General features: G+C 50.8%; 1 protein-coding gene across 3 annotated transcripts in view; it reads right to left on the bottom strand.

The window, feature by feature from the left end:
- Galnt10 (polypeptide N-acetylgalactosaminyltransferase 10) overlaps window positions 1-13,221 on the bottom strand; it is a 141,752-nt gene that overhangs the window by 10,005 nt on the left and 118,526 nt on the right. For 2 of the 3 annotated variants that reach the window (XM_027427435.2, XM_027427437.2), the window contains 3 exons: window positions 9,692-9,875; window positions 7,730-7,847; window positions 1,361-1,468 (listed from right to left, as the gene is read on the bottom strand). In XM_027427435.2, the coding sequence (XP_027283236.1) occupies window positions 1,361-1,468; window positions 7,730-7,847; window positions 9,692-9,875 (410 nt within the window). The remainder of the gene's footprint in view (window positions 1-1,360; window positions 1,469-7,729; window positions 7,848-9,691; window positions 9,876-13,221) is intronic. The other variant, XM_027427436.2, reaches the window with a different exon arrangement.

Genomic DNA, 13,221 nt, shown 5'->3' with positions numbered 1-13,221 from the left:
TACAGAGAAGTGGGAACCTTTGGGGCTAGCCCATGTCAGATGCAGAACCTGACTCGAGACAGATGGTTAATGATGTTAGATGCCTGAACAAGATTCAGGTGAGACACAGAAATCACACTGTCCAGCCCCAGCTGTTAGCAAGGATGCAGCCACTGACATCTGTGTGGACAGTCAGAGCTGCTGTTGAGGGAACAGATGCAGGTGTTTGTCACACTTAAGCAGGAGTCAGACTTCATTTCATCTCTCCATCCCCAAAGTGGAGAAAGGAACCCAGGGGCAAGCGAGCTCGGTGTGCCCCTACTCTGCAGGGTGCCTGGCTGGAATGCAGGTTTTTGTGTGTCACTGCAGCCCTCCAGCACCCTGATATTCATCTCAGGTATTGGGGAAAAGGAAGTAGTGGGGCAGGTCCTGGGTTCTGCTCAGGGATCACTGTCCCCATGTTCCTTGTAGCCCCCAAGAGTGGCAGTCTCCTCTTATGAAAAGACTGTGGCTCAATTTTCCCATTTGGCATTCTGCAGGAAAGGCCAAGGGCATCTGGGATTTCCAGTTGTTGGTGGGCCTTATCTGGAACCCAGCTACCCTGCTAAGGGGCTGTCCACAGAGCCGGTGGTCTGGAGGCTGTCATTAGAGATTCTCACCACTAGAGGGCTCTGTCACCCTGCCTTCCAGGCCGTGCTCTGGCTCAGAGGCGCTAGAAGCTGAGGAAATGCTTCTCCATCAAGGCTGGGAACCAGGCAGAAGGTCCCCCAAATGCTTCTTGGCTGGTGCTGGTGTGTGGCCTCACTCTGGCCTTTCTAGTACTGCAAGCAGCGCTATGTCTTTCCATCCGGGGACACCTCCTCCACTTATTTTTGAGGTCACCCTCATTATTTATTTAATTTTATTTCCCCAGTAAAAGAACTCCCACCCCCCAAATCCCTGAAATGGTTTTCAGGTCAATGAAACAGTTTGGATGTTTGGGTGGGGTAAAGAAGAAAGCCATTTATTTATTTATGTCCCCCCCCCGCCCCCCCCACCCCCGCACTGCCTGCTTGACATGTTTCTTTAAATCATTCCTGTCTAGCCTTCCTGTGAAACGACCAGTTCACTCCACTTAACACATCAGTTTCCTGTCTTTCTGCAATGCTGGGCAATGCCGAATTGGAAAGGATCAACTCCCTTTCAACAAAACTCCAGACACAGCCTCAGAGGAGTGAGGCAATCCAATCCTCCCAGCCCCAGAGCCTCCATGCAGCCAAGCGAGCTTTATGTAAGTTGGATTTTACTTGGATATCATCTGTCAATCACTTAGCCAGGGGCCCCAGGCTGCCTCCGTGCTACCGTAGGCTGCCCCCAGTTCCCTGGAGAGCCACTACCTTACCCGGGCCAGGCTGACTCCAGCGGGGACCTTGTAGGGCACATATTTCCTGTAGATGTGACCCACCCTTGAGCAGGGGATGTCCTCCATGCGGCCTCCACACATCCACACCTACAGGACGAGAAGGGAGGATGAGGGCAATGCCGCTATCCTTATGTCCCCATCCCCTCAAATGCCAGCACACAGCCTGCGTGGCTTTCTCAAGTCCTGAACTCGAAATGGCGCAGGAAAATACCTCAAAAGCTGTGGATCGATAGGGCTGCCAGCCGTGGCTGCTGAGCACTGCGCAGATGCAACCCACTGCCAACATGAAGTGCTCGGAGTAAGGGACAGTTGGAGGCCACAGACTAGTGAGTGTCGAGGCTAGAACAGAAACCCATGGGCATGACAAGGCCACTGTGCTCTTGAATTCGCAGCAGCTGTGGTCACTTGCATAAGACCTGCCCAAGATTGGGACCCCATGGGCCATCCGTTGGCCCATCAGGTAAAATGCACCTACTGTCGTGTCAAGCCTTGGGATCTGCATGGTGGAAGGAGAGAACTGACTCCCCCAAGTTGTTCTCTGGCCCCCACATGTGTGTTATCGAAGCCCCCCAGATTCATTAATAAAAATAAATAAAATAGATTGGCCCCTCAACATTCCCATATGAATGGGGTGTTAGTGGGAAGAGACATTCTCTTTAGTGGGCTAGCTACTGGTAAGGTGCCCACGATCCTGAGAATAACAGTTAAGCTCTCGGGTTCACATGCACACGAGACATGAAAGTAGAAGGGGGCAGGCTGGGAAAAAGAAGGGGATCAGTGGGACGGGGAGGAGGCTGCTACACTGTCCTCATCGGCTGGGATGGTCTGATTCAGGAGGTACTACCGTCAACAGAACACCGAGTGTGCAAAGGCTCAGGGGTAGGTAGGCACTGGCACTGTACCAATGATGCCAGAGGCCTGGAGTCCAATGGGGTGTGAGGGAAGGGAAGGCCTGGGCTCTTGTCAGGGTAGGGCTGGACAGGATGTCTTCAAACCATTCAATTTTACAAAGAAGTTGGTTCTGCTCATGGAAGGGGGTAGGTGCAGTCCTGGGCAGATATTAAAGTCATAATCGAGGCCACAGTAGCTTTGGGCATAGAGGGTTCTAGCTGCTTCTGTGATAGATTTTCACATTCTGTCTCCTGTGGATTGAGGGACTGGCATGGGACACAGATGACCCAAATTCTATGCAGCACACTTGCTGGGGGCACAGTGGGGACTGAGTTTCATGTCCTAAACCATCCAGGGCTCCCAAAGGGTCCTGGGTCTTGCTACCTCCTGCCAAGATGGATGTAGGATGTCCTCTGTGCCATTTCCCATGGTGGGAGGTGTTCGAGGCTGCAGTGAGCAGAGGTGCTGACTGGGCAATGTAGTTCTACTCTGATGGTGGGGAAAAAGGAAACCCCGGCTAGTCAATTGAACAGGACACTGGTCTCAAGATAATGGGCTCCCAATGCTAGATTAATGTCAAGGCCAAGCCAAGAAGCTTATTTTTAAAGCGGAAGATATCGATCAGCTGCCAGCCTCCCCTAACCGAGGATTGATGGGGAAGTATGCATTTGCCAGGCAGATATGCCTGCTCATTGCCAGGCCACCCTCTGCCTCTCTGAGAGAGGGGTGGTGCCAAGCTGGTTTTGACCATCTCCTGAGACACGTGCATTAGCTAAAGCTGTCCCCAGCTCCACTGGCTTGGGGTCCATCCACTGTACAAGTGGAATAAATGAAATCCAAAGCCTTGTTTTTGCTGGGACCTCCAGGTCCTTTGGCCCTGGCCACACTGGCCACTAGCCTGAAGGAATCAGGGTGACCTTGCTCTGCTGGAAGGTTGAGGTATCCAAGGTGTTCCCAGAGCGTAGGATGTTCTGAACTCACAGACAATCTGGCTGGGTTCCCTCCATGGATTCCTGCCCAGGATGGTGGTGTTGCTGGTAGGTGACTTAGAATGGGAGTTCCCTTCAGGCTAAACCTTCTGTGGACTGCCAAGTCCACTTGCACTACTACCCAAGATGCATCTCACACAGGTTGTCAGCATGAGAGGGTTCCCTGTGGTTGTCTTCCCTGCTCCATTTCCCACTTCTTGTCCCTCTCTCCCATAGCTCCTCCCTCTGCCTGGAGAACTAATACCCTGAACTCTGCTACCTCCCCACCCCACTGCAGGGCCCTGACCTGACACCTCCAGGGGGCTAATTGGCTCACAGCAGGGGCATACACTTTTCCTTCATTGCTTCTCTCTTTCTTTCTTTTTAAAAATAATGTATTTAATTAATAGTTACTATCATGGTCTCCATCACCTCTGTCTTGTGACAAACATCTCTCAACTGCAGAGACAGGTTCCCAAAACTGGGGGTTGCCCCTTCCTGGGACAGAATGCCAGAGACTCAGGTTGGTCTCCTGGGTTGTATTGGGTCATGGCAACCATGGAAGGTCTAAGCCCCAGCCCTGGCTCTGCTCTTAGCCTGTCGCATCGTACTGGTTTCAGGTCTTCCTTCCTTCCCAGCCAATGCAGCGTCACATGGGGAAATTAAGGTCTGTTGTAGTCAAGTCTCTCTCCAGCAAGTCCATCTTCTGGCTCCAGGAGGGCCAGGGCAGCAGCTGGCCCTGGGGCAGACTCACAACCATTAGGCTAAGGACACTCAAGGAGGTCCCCACAGGCTGCTGGGGAGCTACAGGAGACAGTCCTGGAGAGGGAGCCATAGTGACTGAGTGACTGGACCTGGAGGGAGGGGAAGGGTTCCTACCAGGGAGCTGTCAGCCCTTCAAGTCTGGCCTTTACGTAGATTACATTGTTTTCAGTCTGGGCTACTGGAATAAGAGTCCCATCGAATGGTGGGGTCAGAGGCGAAGGAGGAGACACAGAAAGAAGAGATGGGGTGTGTGTGCTGAGCTACAGAACCCAGTACTTAACCAGCCTCTAGAACTGACAAGATGCCACGCTCCAAGCAGGGACTCTGACACAATGACCTCGGAGACAGAAGCCTGATGGGGACGGGGTAGAAGAAGAACCTCAACTTTTCTGTTTTGTTTTGAGGCAGTCTCATGTAGCCCAGGCTAACCCTGAACTCCTGATTCTCCTGCTTCCGAGTGCTTAGGGTCATAGGCATGCACCACCAAGCTACTTTATGCTGGGGATGGAGCCTAGAGCCTTGCACATGCTGGGCAATCGCTCTACCAAGTGAGCTACATCTCCAGCCCCTTGCCTTTTCTTTTTCTTTTCTTTCCTTTCTTTCAACAGAGGGAATTCTATTATGTAGACCAGACTAGCCTTAGACTCACCACACCCCTCCTGCCTCAGCCTCTGAGTGCTGGGATTACAACTGTGTGCTACCATAGCCAACCAATTCACCAGTGGTGGCACAGATTTAATTAATTGTGGCAGGAGCCCACAATTGCTGGGCAAGCCCTGTAACACGGAGCTACGAAGTCTTCAACCCCAGAATGGGTTTGCTGGGGTTCTCCCAAAGGAGATACAGGCCTGGTGTGTATCAGAGCAGGATTATTAATCTGTTAGGCCCAGTGGTACAGAGAGATCCATCATGATTTCTGGAAGTGCACTTTGTGTCTTTCAGGCAGTGCCTTTTCTGTCACCATGAAGGATGGGGTCTTGGTAAGGGGAATCTGGCCCTTGGGAGAGGCTAAGCCCTGGCTGAGACAGAACCTTGTGTTCAAAGAGACACCATGACAGATGGACAGGCCTGCTCGGGCCTGGAACACAGACAGGACAGGTGGGCTGTTGCTGGTCAGGCGAGGGGGGGGTGGAGGGAGGGAGAGAGAGAGAGGGAGTTGAGGGAAGAATGCCTCCCTCCAAGGCCAGGCCCACTCATTATATCAGCTCATTTCCCCCAGAGAGTGTTGGACATAATTGGATCAGATGGAATTCGAGCCAGCCTCCTTCCTGATACTCCAGTATGGCTTCATTACAGAGTCTTTTGTAAATAAACCGAGCGGAGGAAAAAAAAAAACCAACCCAAAAAACACCATTTGTTCTGCTGTGACTGCCTGACGAGTGACATTAGATGGGTCTTTGAAACGCATGGAAAAAAATGAAATCCTTTTGGGTTCAGAGATCCCTTTGTGAATAGCTCTCCACCGTTCTAAATGGCAGCCGTTTCTGGAGAACAAGTTGCTGGGGGACTTGGAAGCGACTCTGGCCAGTGACACAGCTGCTCTGGGTCACATATCCCTAGCTACAGATATTCATGCAGCATCTTCTATGCCAGGTAATCCTTCAGGTACTGAGGATGTGGCAGCGAGTAAGACACAAAAGGGTACTGCAGCTGATTACCTAGCAACACTTCACAATTCGGATGGGTTTCTCTCTCTGGGGACAAACCTGGAAGAATACGTCATCAATCGATGTTTGGTGGACAGATTCATGACTTCACTGCACCCATGGAATGTAGCACGTGTCAAACTAGATTACATGGGCTAGGGAGACTGACCCCATCGTCAAGACCTCTGTGCTACGACTCATAAAACCTGGGCCCAAGGCAGACATCATCACTTATCTAAACTGTGACAGCTGAGCTTGGGGGCAGCTGAGGGCGCACATCCACCAGAGAGGCCCCTCCCAATGGGCCAAGGGCATCTGGGGAGAGACTACTGGGACTATTTACTTTTCCTTTTGAAAAACATTTGTTTTAGTTTTAAAAAGTTATGTATGTATGTATTTGAGTGCGGGCTTGTACCTGGAAGAATTGGTAACTCGAAGAGGCCACAAGGGTGTGTCTGATCCTTTGGAACTGGAGAGGGTTGTGAGCTGCCCAATGTGAGTTCTGAATTTGAACTCAGATCCTCTTCGGGAGCAGTAGGTGCTCTTACCCACCGAGCCGTGATTCCAGTCCCTCATTTGCTATTTCTGACCCATTCTGCTCACTGAGAGCCCGAGGAATAACCAGGTGAAATAGGAATGACCTCAGGAAGAGGCAAATCCTGAAGCATGGTGAGTGAGTGCAACTGATTTTTTTTTTTTCTGCTGTAAAGGTTCAAGGAGGCTTTTTATTTATGTTTTACATCCCTAGAAAAAGAATCCCAGGATTTTCCCTCCTGTTATTCACACATTCACAATCATATTTCATGACTTTTTTTTTTTAAGGCTAGTTTTCCTCCCAATTGCTTTTTTTTCTCAGGCTAATATGTGGACTTTGGGTCTGGCAAGCTTGGGGTCAGGCCCTCACCCAGTCATTGAAGACTGAGTAATTTGAGTCCTACTTGCCCCCATGAGGGGGGTGTAACAGTGGCATCACCGTCACAGGTGGCTGGGAGAGTAACACAGTCTGACACATGTGAAGGGCTGGTGTGGCATCTTGTTAACTCCAACAGGGCTGGAGGCAAGCTGTTACAGGGCATCTGTCCCAGTTAGGTGGTTCCAAATATTTTTGCTAAATACTTTGGGCATTACTCCTTGACACCAACATTAGTCTTATATGGGAGACTGGTCCTCTCAAAGGGCACAGCACTGAAATGTCTGGGCAGAATTCTAGGGAGCTGCTTGTATTTCCCAGGTCTGAACTGTGCAGCCAGTTCTGGAGATGGTGCCGATGTCTTGATGGAGATAACACTCTTTTAGGACTCTTATTAAACAGCCCCTAGCAAGCACGGTCTCATTAATTCTCAACAACTCTGAGAGCCACATAACTACCAGCCTCATTTTAGGGAAGCTGAAATTAAGGTTCAGTGAGGGGAGACACCTTGGTCCAAGACCACACAGCTGCTGCTGGAAGTGGCCAAACTAGGACCTGACATGGACCACCTGGGCCCAGCCCTGAGGTCCTTGACCACAGTGCTTGACATCAGACTACTACATCAAAGCATGTGCTCAACCCAGTAATGGTGCTGGTTGTCTCTCACAGATTGGGGACTGGTCATGTTGGATGCTGGTGTGTGTGTGTGTGTGTGTGTGTGTGTGTGTGTGTGTGTGTGTGTGGTATCATTCAGCTGAGGAGGCAAAGCCCAGAGAAGTGATCTAAACTGCTCAAAGTCACAGCCACCAGGTGATAGGAACAGAACTTGGATTGAGGTCTCTGCCAACTCCTGCTGTGACAGGCACAAGAGGGACAACTTGAGAAGGTGACCATGTAGGCCAGCTGGGCATCTGTGAGGCTACAAGGCCTGAGGCCTAGGTTTGCATGTCTTCATCATCTTCCCATTGCTGGTGGGTGGCTCCATCACAGCTTTGCCACACCAAGTGGAAACAAATGTTCATCACATCTATGGCTGAGATGGGGGAGCATGAAGGTCCCTTCCACCCTCTTACTGCCCCTTTCCTCAGGGAGTGGCTAGCTAGCTGCCGACTCCTCTACCCCAGGGGCAGAGAAGTCACAGCAGCTGCACGTGGGAGAAGAGACTCACCTTGAAGGAGATCTCATACTGCTCCCCTCCCCAGATCTCCAAGCCAGGGTCATATCCGCCCAACTCCCAGAACCACTTCCGGTCCACAGCAAACAGCCCTCCAGCCATCACGGGAGACCTGTCAGAGAAGGGGCATGGTATGAGGACATGCAGTCAGAAGCCCTGCTTCCTAGCAGATGGTGTCCCCAGAAACCCAGCTTGTCTGCTGGGGACTCCAAGGCCTCATGGGTGGGGGCCTGGCCTTCTTGCCTGACAGTTCCTCTTGTAAATCACTGCATTTTAACCTAAGGGCTCCCTTGATGTGATTAACACCTGAGGGTGTCTGAAAAGTGACATCTGCAGCAGCACCCCCTCCCCACAGGTCTCACGGCTGCGTCACAGGCACATCTGTCTCTAGCCTTCCCCTTAGTTACAGGGTCTGAACCAGTTGTCTTTAGCATGAAGGTGCTGCAGAACCTTCTAGAGATTGAAAAATAACGAAGCTTTCTGGGACCTCACTGGGCCTATGGAAGCAGCCTCTGGGCCAGGGGCGAGGCACCTGGTTTAGAGCTGGCCCCTTTGAGGATTCTCTCTCACGGAGCTCAGCAGATGCTCGGCTGTGCTGGCCATAGAATGACAGCTCAGTCCTACTAGTTACTCTGGCAGCAAGGATGAACATTCATTCATTCATTCATTCATTCATTCATTCATTCATTCATTGGTTTAATCACTGAATGCCACCCATGAAGCAGGCCCTGGGGGGGCCAGGAAACAAACCACTGTCCTTTGGTGGACAGTGGTGTGGTGAAGAGGTCATCTCAGCACAGAGGGATCCAAGTGACAGATGGGGAATAGCAAAGGCCTCTGGGAAGTACAGACAAGAGCATGAAGGAAGGCAAAGACTGTGTCCGCTTCCAGTCCTGGGAGTGAAGAGGCAAGGATAGGGAGGAAGGAAGGATGCTAAAAGGAAAAGGTGTTTAAGAGGTTTTCTTTTGAGGGAAAACAGCTCAGGGAGGAGGGAACTACACCACCAAGGCACAGACATGACACACAGAGGGGTCAAAGAGTGAGGATGTTAACATAACAGGTACCAGAGGACACCATGGTGCTTCACTCAGAGCAGCGCCGAGCAGGAGCTGCCTAATGTCTGTGGTGTGAAAACCTATCGGTGACTGGGTCTGATGATGGGAAAATCCAAACCTTCAAGCCAGTATGCTTGGGGATAGCCTTCATGCCGCTGCTTGGCCCCAGGTCTTATGGCAGAGATTGGTGTGACAGGGCTGCACCTAACCATGTGCCTCCTAAGCCTTCTTTGTGATAGGTGGAGGGGACCTTCGTACAAGGTGGGGAGGGGCCCTGGGGCGTTACTGAGGGCATGACACACCACAGGCCATCCTGCAAGTACTTCGGTGTCCTTCTCACCTCAGCCTTCAAAGAGGGTGGAGCCAAGCTGCTGCTATCCTGACTTTGCCCCTGTGGAATGGCAGCAGTCCCTGGTAATTTGTGATAGGCTTCCGAGCCACTGGCTCGCTCTGCCTCTAAGCCACAGGTTCAAATCGCTGACCGTCCACCCTGCTTCCCTCACGAAAGAACTGCGGCGATATATTAGGCAAATGTCAGTGGGTTACATGAGACCCTGTTTAAGAAGAAAACCACTCACCCAGCTTCTACTCTCTATTTCTGTTGTGTCACCCGAGGTGATATCAACCCTAGGTAGGTGGTTTAGGGTGGCTGCTGTACTTGAAACATGACCCATGGCAAAGAGAGGTGGTTGGTGTGTGTTTGGGATATCCAAGATTTGCAGTGAAGAAAGGGGTGTGAGGGAATTGGATAATTTTAGTTGTTAGGTGACTGGTGCTGGGTTCTGAGTGGGCTCAGGACCATGGACCCTCTACACTGGACATGAGGATAGGTGGAGATTCCCAGTGTGTTGAGAGGGGCCCCGGGTGACCACCAGTATGAGCCTAGACCAGTTGTACTTACTCGAATGGGTCACTGGGGTCAGCCTTCTGCAGCTCCGGAGGGATGGGGATTCGCTTGTAATACATCTCCCAGTCGAAGGCACCCCGCATGGCGTCCCCGGCCTGTGTCTCATACCGGAAGTCATCGTGGTCGATGACGTCGATCATTGGGCACACGATGGTCTTTCGGTTCCGAGCAATTCGGTCTGAGGTGGTAGAGAGATGCCCATTAGTGGAAGCAGCAGAGGGCAGCTCCTGCTCTACGGGGCACTTACTCTGAATGTTCTCCAGGATGGCCATTCTGGACAGCTCCTTAGGAATCACAGAGACGAAGAACACTGCACGGTTTGTGTGGTTTTTTTGCTTTTTTTTTTTTTCCTAAACAGGTCTCACGTAGCCCAGGCTGGCCTGGGACTCAAAGATGAGCTTGGGAATGATTCTCTTGACTCCACTTCAATTCACTATGTAGCCAAGGCTGGCCTTGAAGTCCTTATCCTTCTCCCAAGTGCTGCGATCACAGGCATGTGCCTGGAGTCTGCAGGCTTTTGTAAGGATTGGCTTCCTTCCAGACCCAGCACCACAAGAGGGACTTCCGCAGACAACATCTTCAAGCCCCAGGGTCTCTTCCGTGAGGCAGGGTGGGAGGGTCTGCCTTGGAGGTTGTTAAAAGGCTTGGATAACACAATATTTGAAAATGTCCAATTATAGGGCTATGAATGTATGGTTCTGCTGTTGGCATACATTAATTTTCTTCTATGTGGACCCCTACTCTGGCCTTGCCACACTCCTTATTGCAAAATCCTGATTGTGACTCATGGCTCAAAGCAGCCAGGTTTCCTAGTGTCTGTGTGTCCTCAATTGCTCATGGGCACCCATGGCTGTGGTCAGCAGTAAGAGTATTCAGATTTGAGTTTTTAAATAGCCCAAGCTATGAAAGAGGGAGCAGACATCCCTTGGAAGTTCTGGGTGCCCACGCCAGAAGGTATGCAGGCAGAGCATGCCACCCCATGGAATGCTACAGGCTGAGAGATTCAAGACAGCAAATGGGACCTTGACTCAGTCCTTGTCATTGTCCCTTTCAGGCCTTGGAGGAGCTAACTGGTTTACTTTGCCTGATCTACCAACAGGATTCTAGTGCTGGTCCAATCTACCCTATGTTGTTTCCACAGGGAACTGTCTGCTTCAAGGGGACCACTGTGGGGTCACTGATCTGCCACAAGGGACAGATGGGCTGTGCTGCTTAGGGTCAAGGTTCATGGTTCATGTTCAAGTCTTGCAATGTGGGCCCTAGAGGGCTAGAGAAGGGAAGGGCCCACATTTCATCAAGCCATACAGCATTTCTCACAAAACAGAATTTGTGCTTGTTTTCTAATCTGAAGGCATGACCTACAGGTGGGAAGGTGAGTGGTGAAATTGAGTGTGTGTACGTGTGTGCATGTGAACATGAGTGCATGTGTACATGCATACATGTATGCACGCCTGGAGAACAGTGACTATTAACCTTACTTCATGAGACAGCAGATTCTGTTATAGGCAAAATGATGTCAGGAAGCATGATTTAGTCCAACTAAGTATGCAGGTGTGTACTAGATTGAGATGGCCACTGCATTTCCAACTGTGACACATGGTTTAAACAGTTGCAGAGACTGGAGATGTACCTTAGTGTTAGAGCATGCATTTTGTCTAGCATGCAACACACACACATACACACAGATTCACACACACACACACACACACACACACACACACACACACACACACACACACACACACACACACCAACCACACTTACAGAAATACCACTTGCAGCATGTATCCCCATATGGACAGTAGCATGACCAGTGCTAGATGTACTTCGGGTGAGTTTTACCCCTAAATTGTTCTCCTCACTCACTGAGTCAGAATCCCTGGTACATAGCTTCCATCTGCCAATGGACAAACTCCCTTGGGTGAAAGTGTGTCTTCATGATGCTTAGAGGCCTTGAGGGAAAGATCTGGAGAAGGGTCCCTATCCTAATTAGACCTCTGAGGTGAGTTCACTTCCATAGATAGTTGGTTGCCAAGGATGGGTGACAGCTGACCCTGCTAAACCTGTTTGGGTACTGAACAACCAGGTTCACATCCTAAGGTCACCCCTTCATAGTGCAGCTTTGGACATGGCTGGCTGATGCCTTAAGAGTTTTGGCTTCTTTGCTGAGCACTGGAGGATGAAATGCCCCACCCCAAGGGTCTCTGAAGACTGAGATGCCTGTGTTCCCCATTTTCTATGACACTCACAAGAGACACTCTGAGCCTGAGTTCCTCTGTCCTTTTTGTCACATGCAAAATGTAGGTAAGAATGCCTGCTGACTGTGTAAATCAAATCCAAGTACAGATGTGGCCTAAACTCAGAGGGACTCTTAAAGCCTCGGGGATGATGACAATGATGAAGAAAGAGGAGATGATGACTCGGAGTAGCTTTCCTACCAGGCTGAGTTCTCAGGCTCAGTAATGTCTGATCATTAGTGAGGGCAGAGCCAGCCAAGCTAGGAGGTGTTAATGGATTCACATACAAAAGCCACTGCTGAGATCTACATGAAGGTTCTTGTGTTTCTACGGGGAGTGAAGGGAAGAGCGAGAGGGGATGTGTCTTCCTTCTGCCAAGGATGAAAATAGCCCTCACCCATTTCCATAGAAACAGAGTTAAGGGCTGTTTAGACAAGCTCAACTCAGTGGTCTACCTCTTCACTCTCAGGAAAGGACCCTCTACACGGTTGCTCCGCTCGGACTGCTAATGTGCCGGCTGCTAAGGCTGAGGCCTTTTCCTTCTCTCTTTTGGGAATGAAAGGCAGATGCAGGCCATTGCTTGGTTTAATTAAATACACAGTTTACCAGAAATTCTGCTCTTTCTCTCAGCCTAGTGAGATTCTGGGCCCCATTGTCAAGAGTGCATGATCCAGAGAAGTTCTCAGTGATGTGCTCAAGAAAACAAAAACAGCTGGGTTGTCCTGTGGGGTTGTATGGGCTGCCTTTTCGGTCCTCACCCGCACAGTGGAATTTGCTGCTGTGGTTGCTGGACCAGATAACACTTGGTAGCTGCCCTCTCCGGCCACCATAATCAGCATGTCTGGGTCAGAGTGTCTGGCTGGGATATCATGGGTCTTTTGGGGAATTGTGATGCTCATTTATTTGTCCTCTGAGCTGGACGGCCTACCCTCTGCTTTGGAGGAGTTTGCTTTTCTCTTGAGGGTGATAACCTCACAGCTTGCCCTGGCCGCATCTTGCCTTGTCTTTCAGTCCTAACAGGCCATCCGACTTAGGTGTCTGCCTGGCCGCACTTGCTCACTGCCTCCATCTGGGTGGAGCTTCTCAAGTCCTGACCTGGTCTTCCTCCACTGTAAGCCCCTCATACCCACGCTCTACCCACAGGCTTTGGAGCCTGGATTGTGCCTCCCTCCGGGACATCTGAAAGGAAAGGCACCCGGGAAGCAGTGTGGAGTTGTGGGAAAGAACAGACTCTGGAGCCTGACATAGGGTGACACCAATGGCCCAAGGGGACAAACAAGCCACTGA

The sequence above is a fragment of the Cricetulus griseus genome, chromosome 7 (genome assembly GCF_003668045.3).
Source record: "Cricetulus griseus strain 17A/GY chromosome 7, alternate assembly CriGri-PICRH-1.0, whole genome shotgun sequence".
NCBI classification, from domain to species: Eukaryota; Metazoa; Chordata; class Mammalia; order Rodentia; family Cricetidae; genus Cricetulus; species Cricetulus griseus.
Note: the sequence above shows the minus strand (reverse complement) of the source record. Positions and strands in the feature narration are given on the sequence as shown.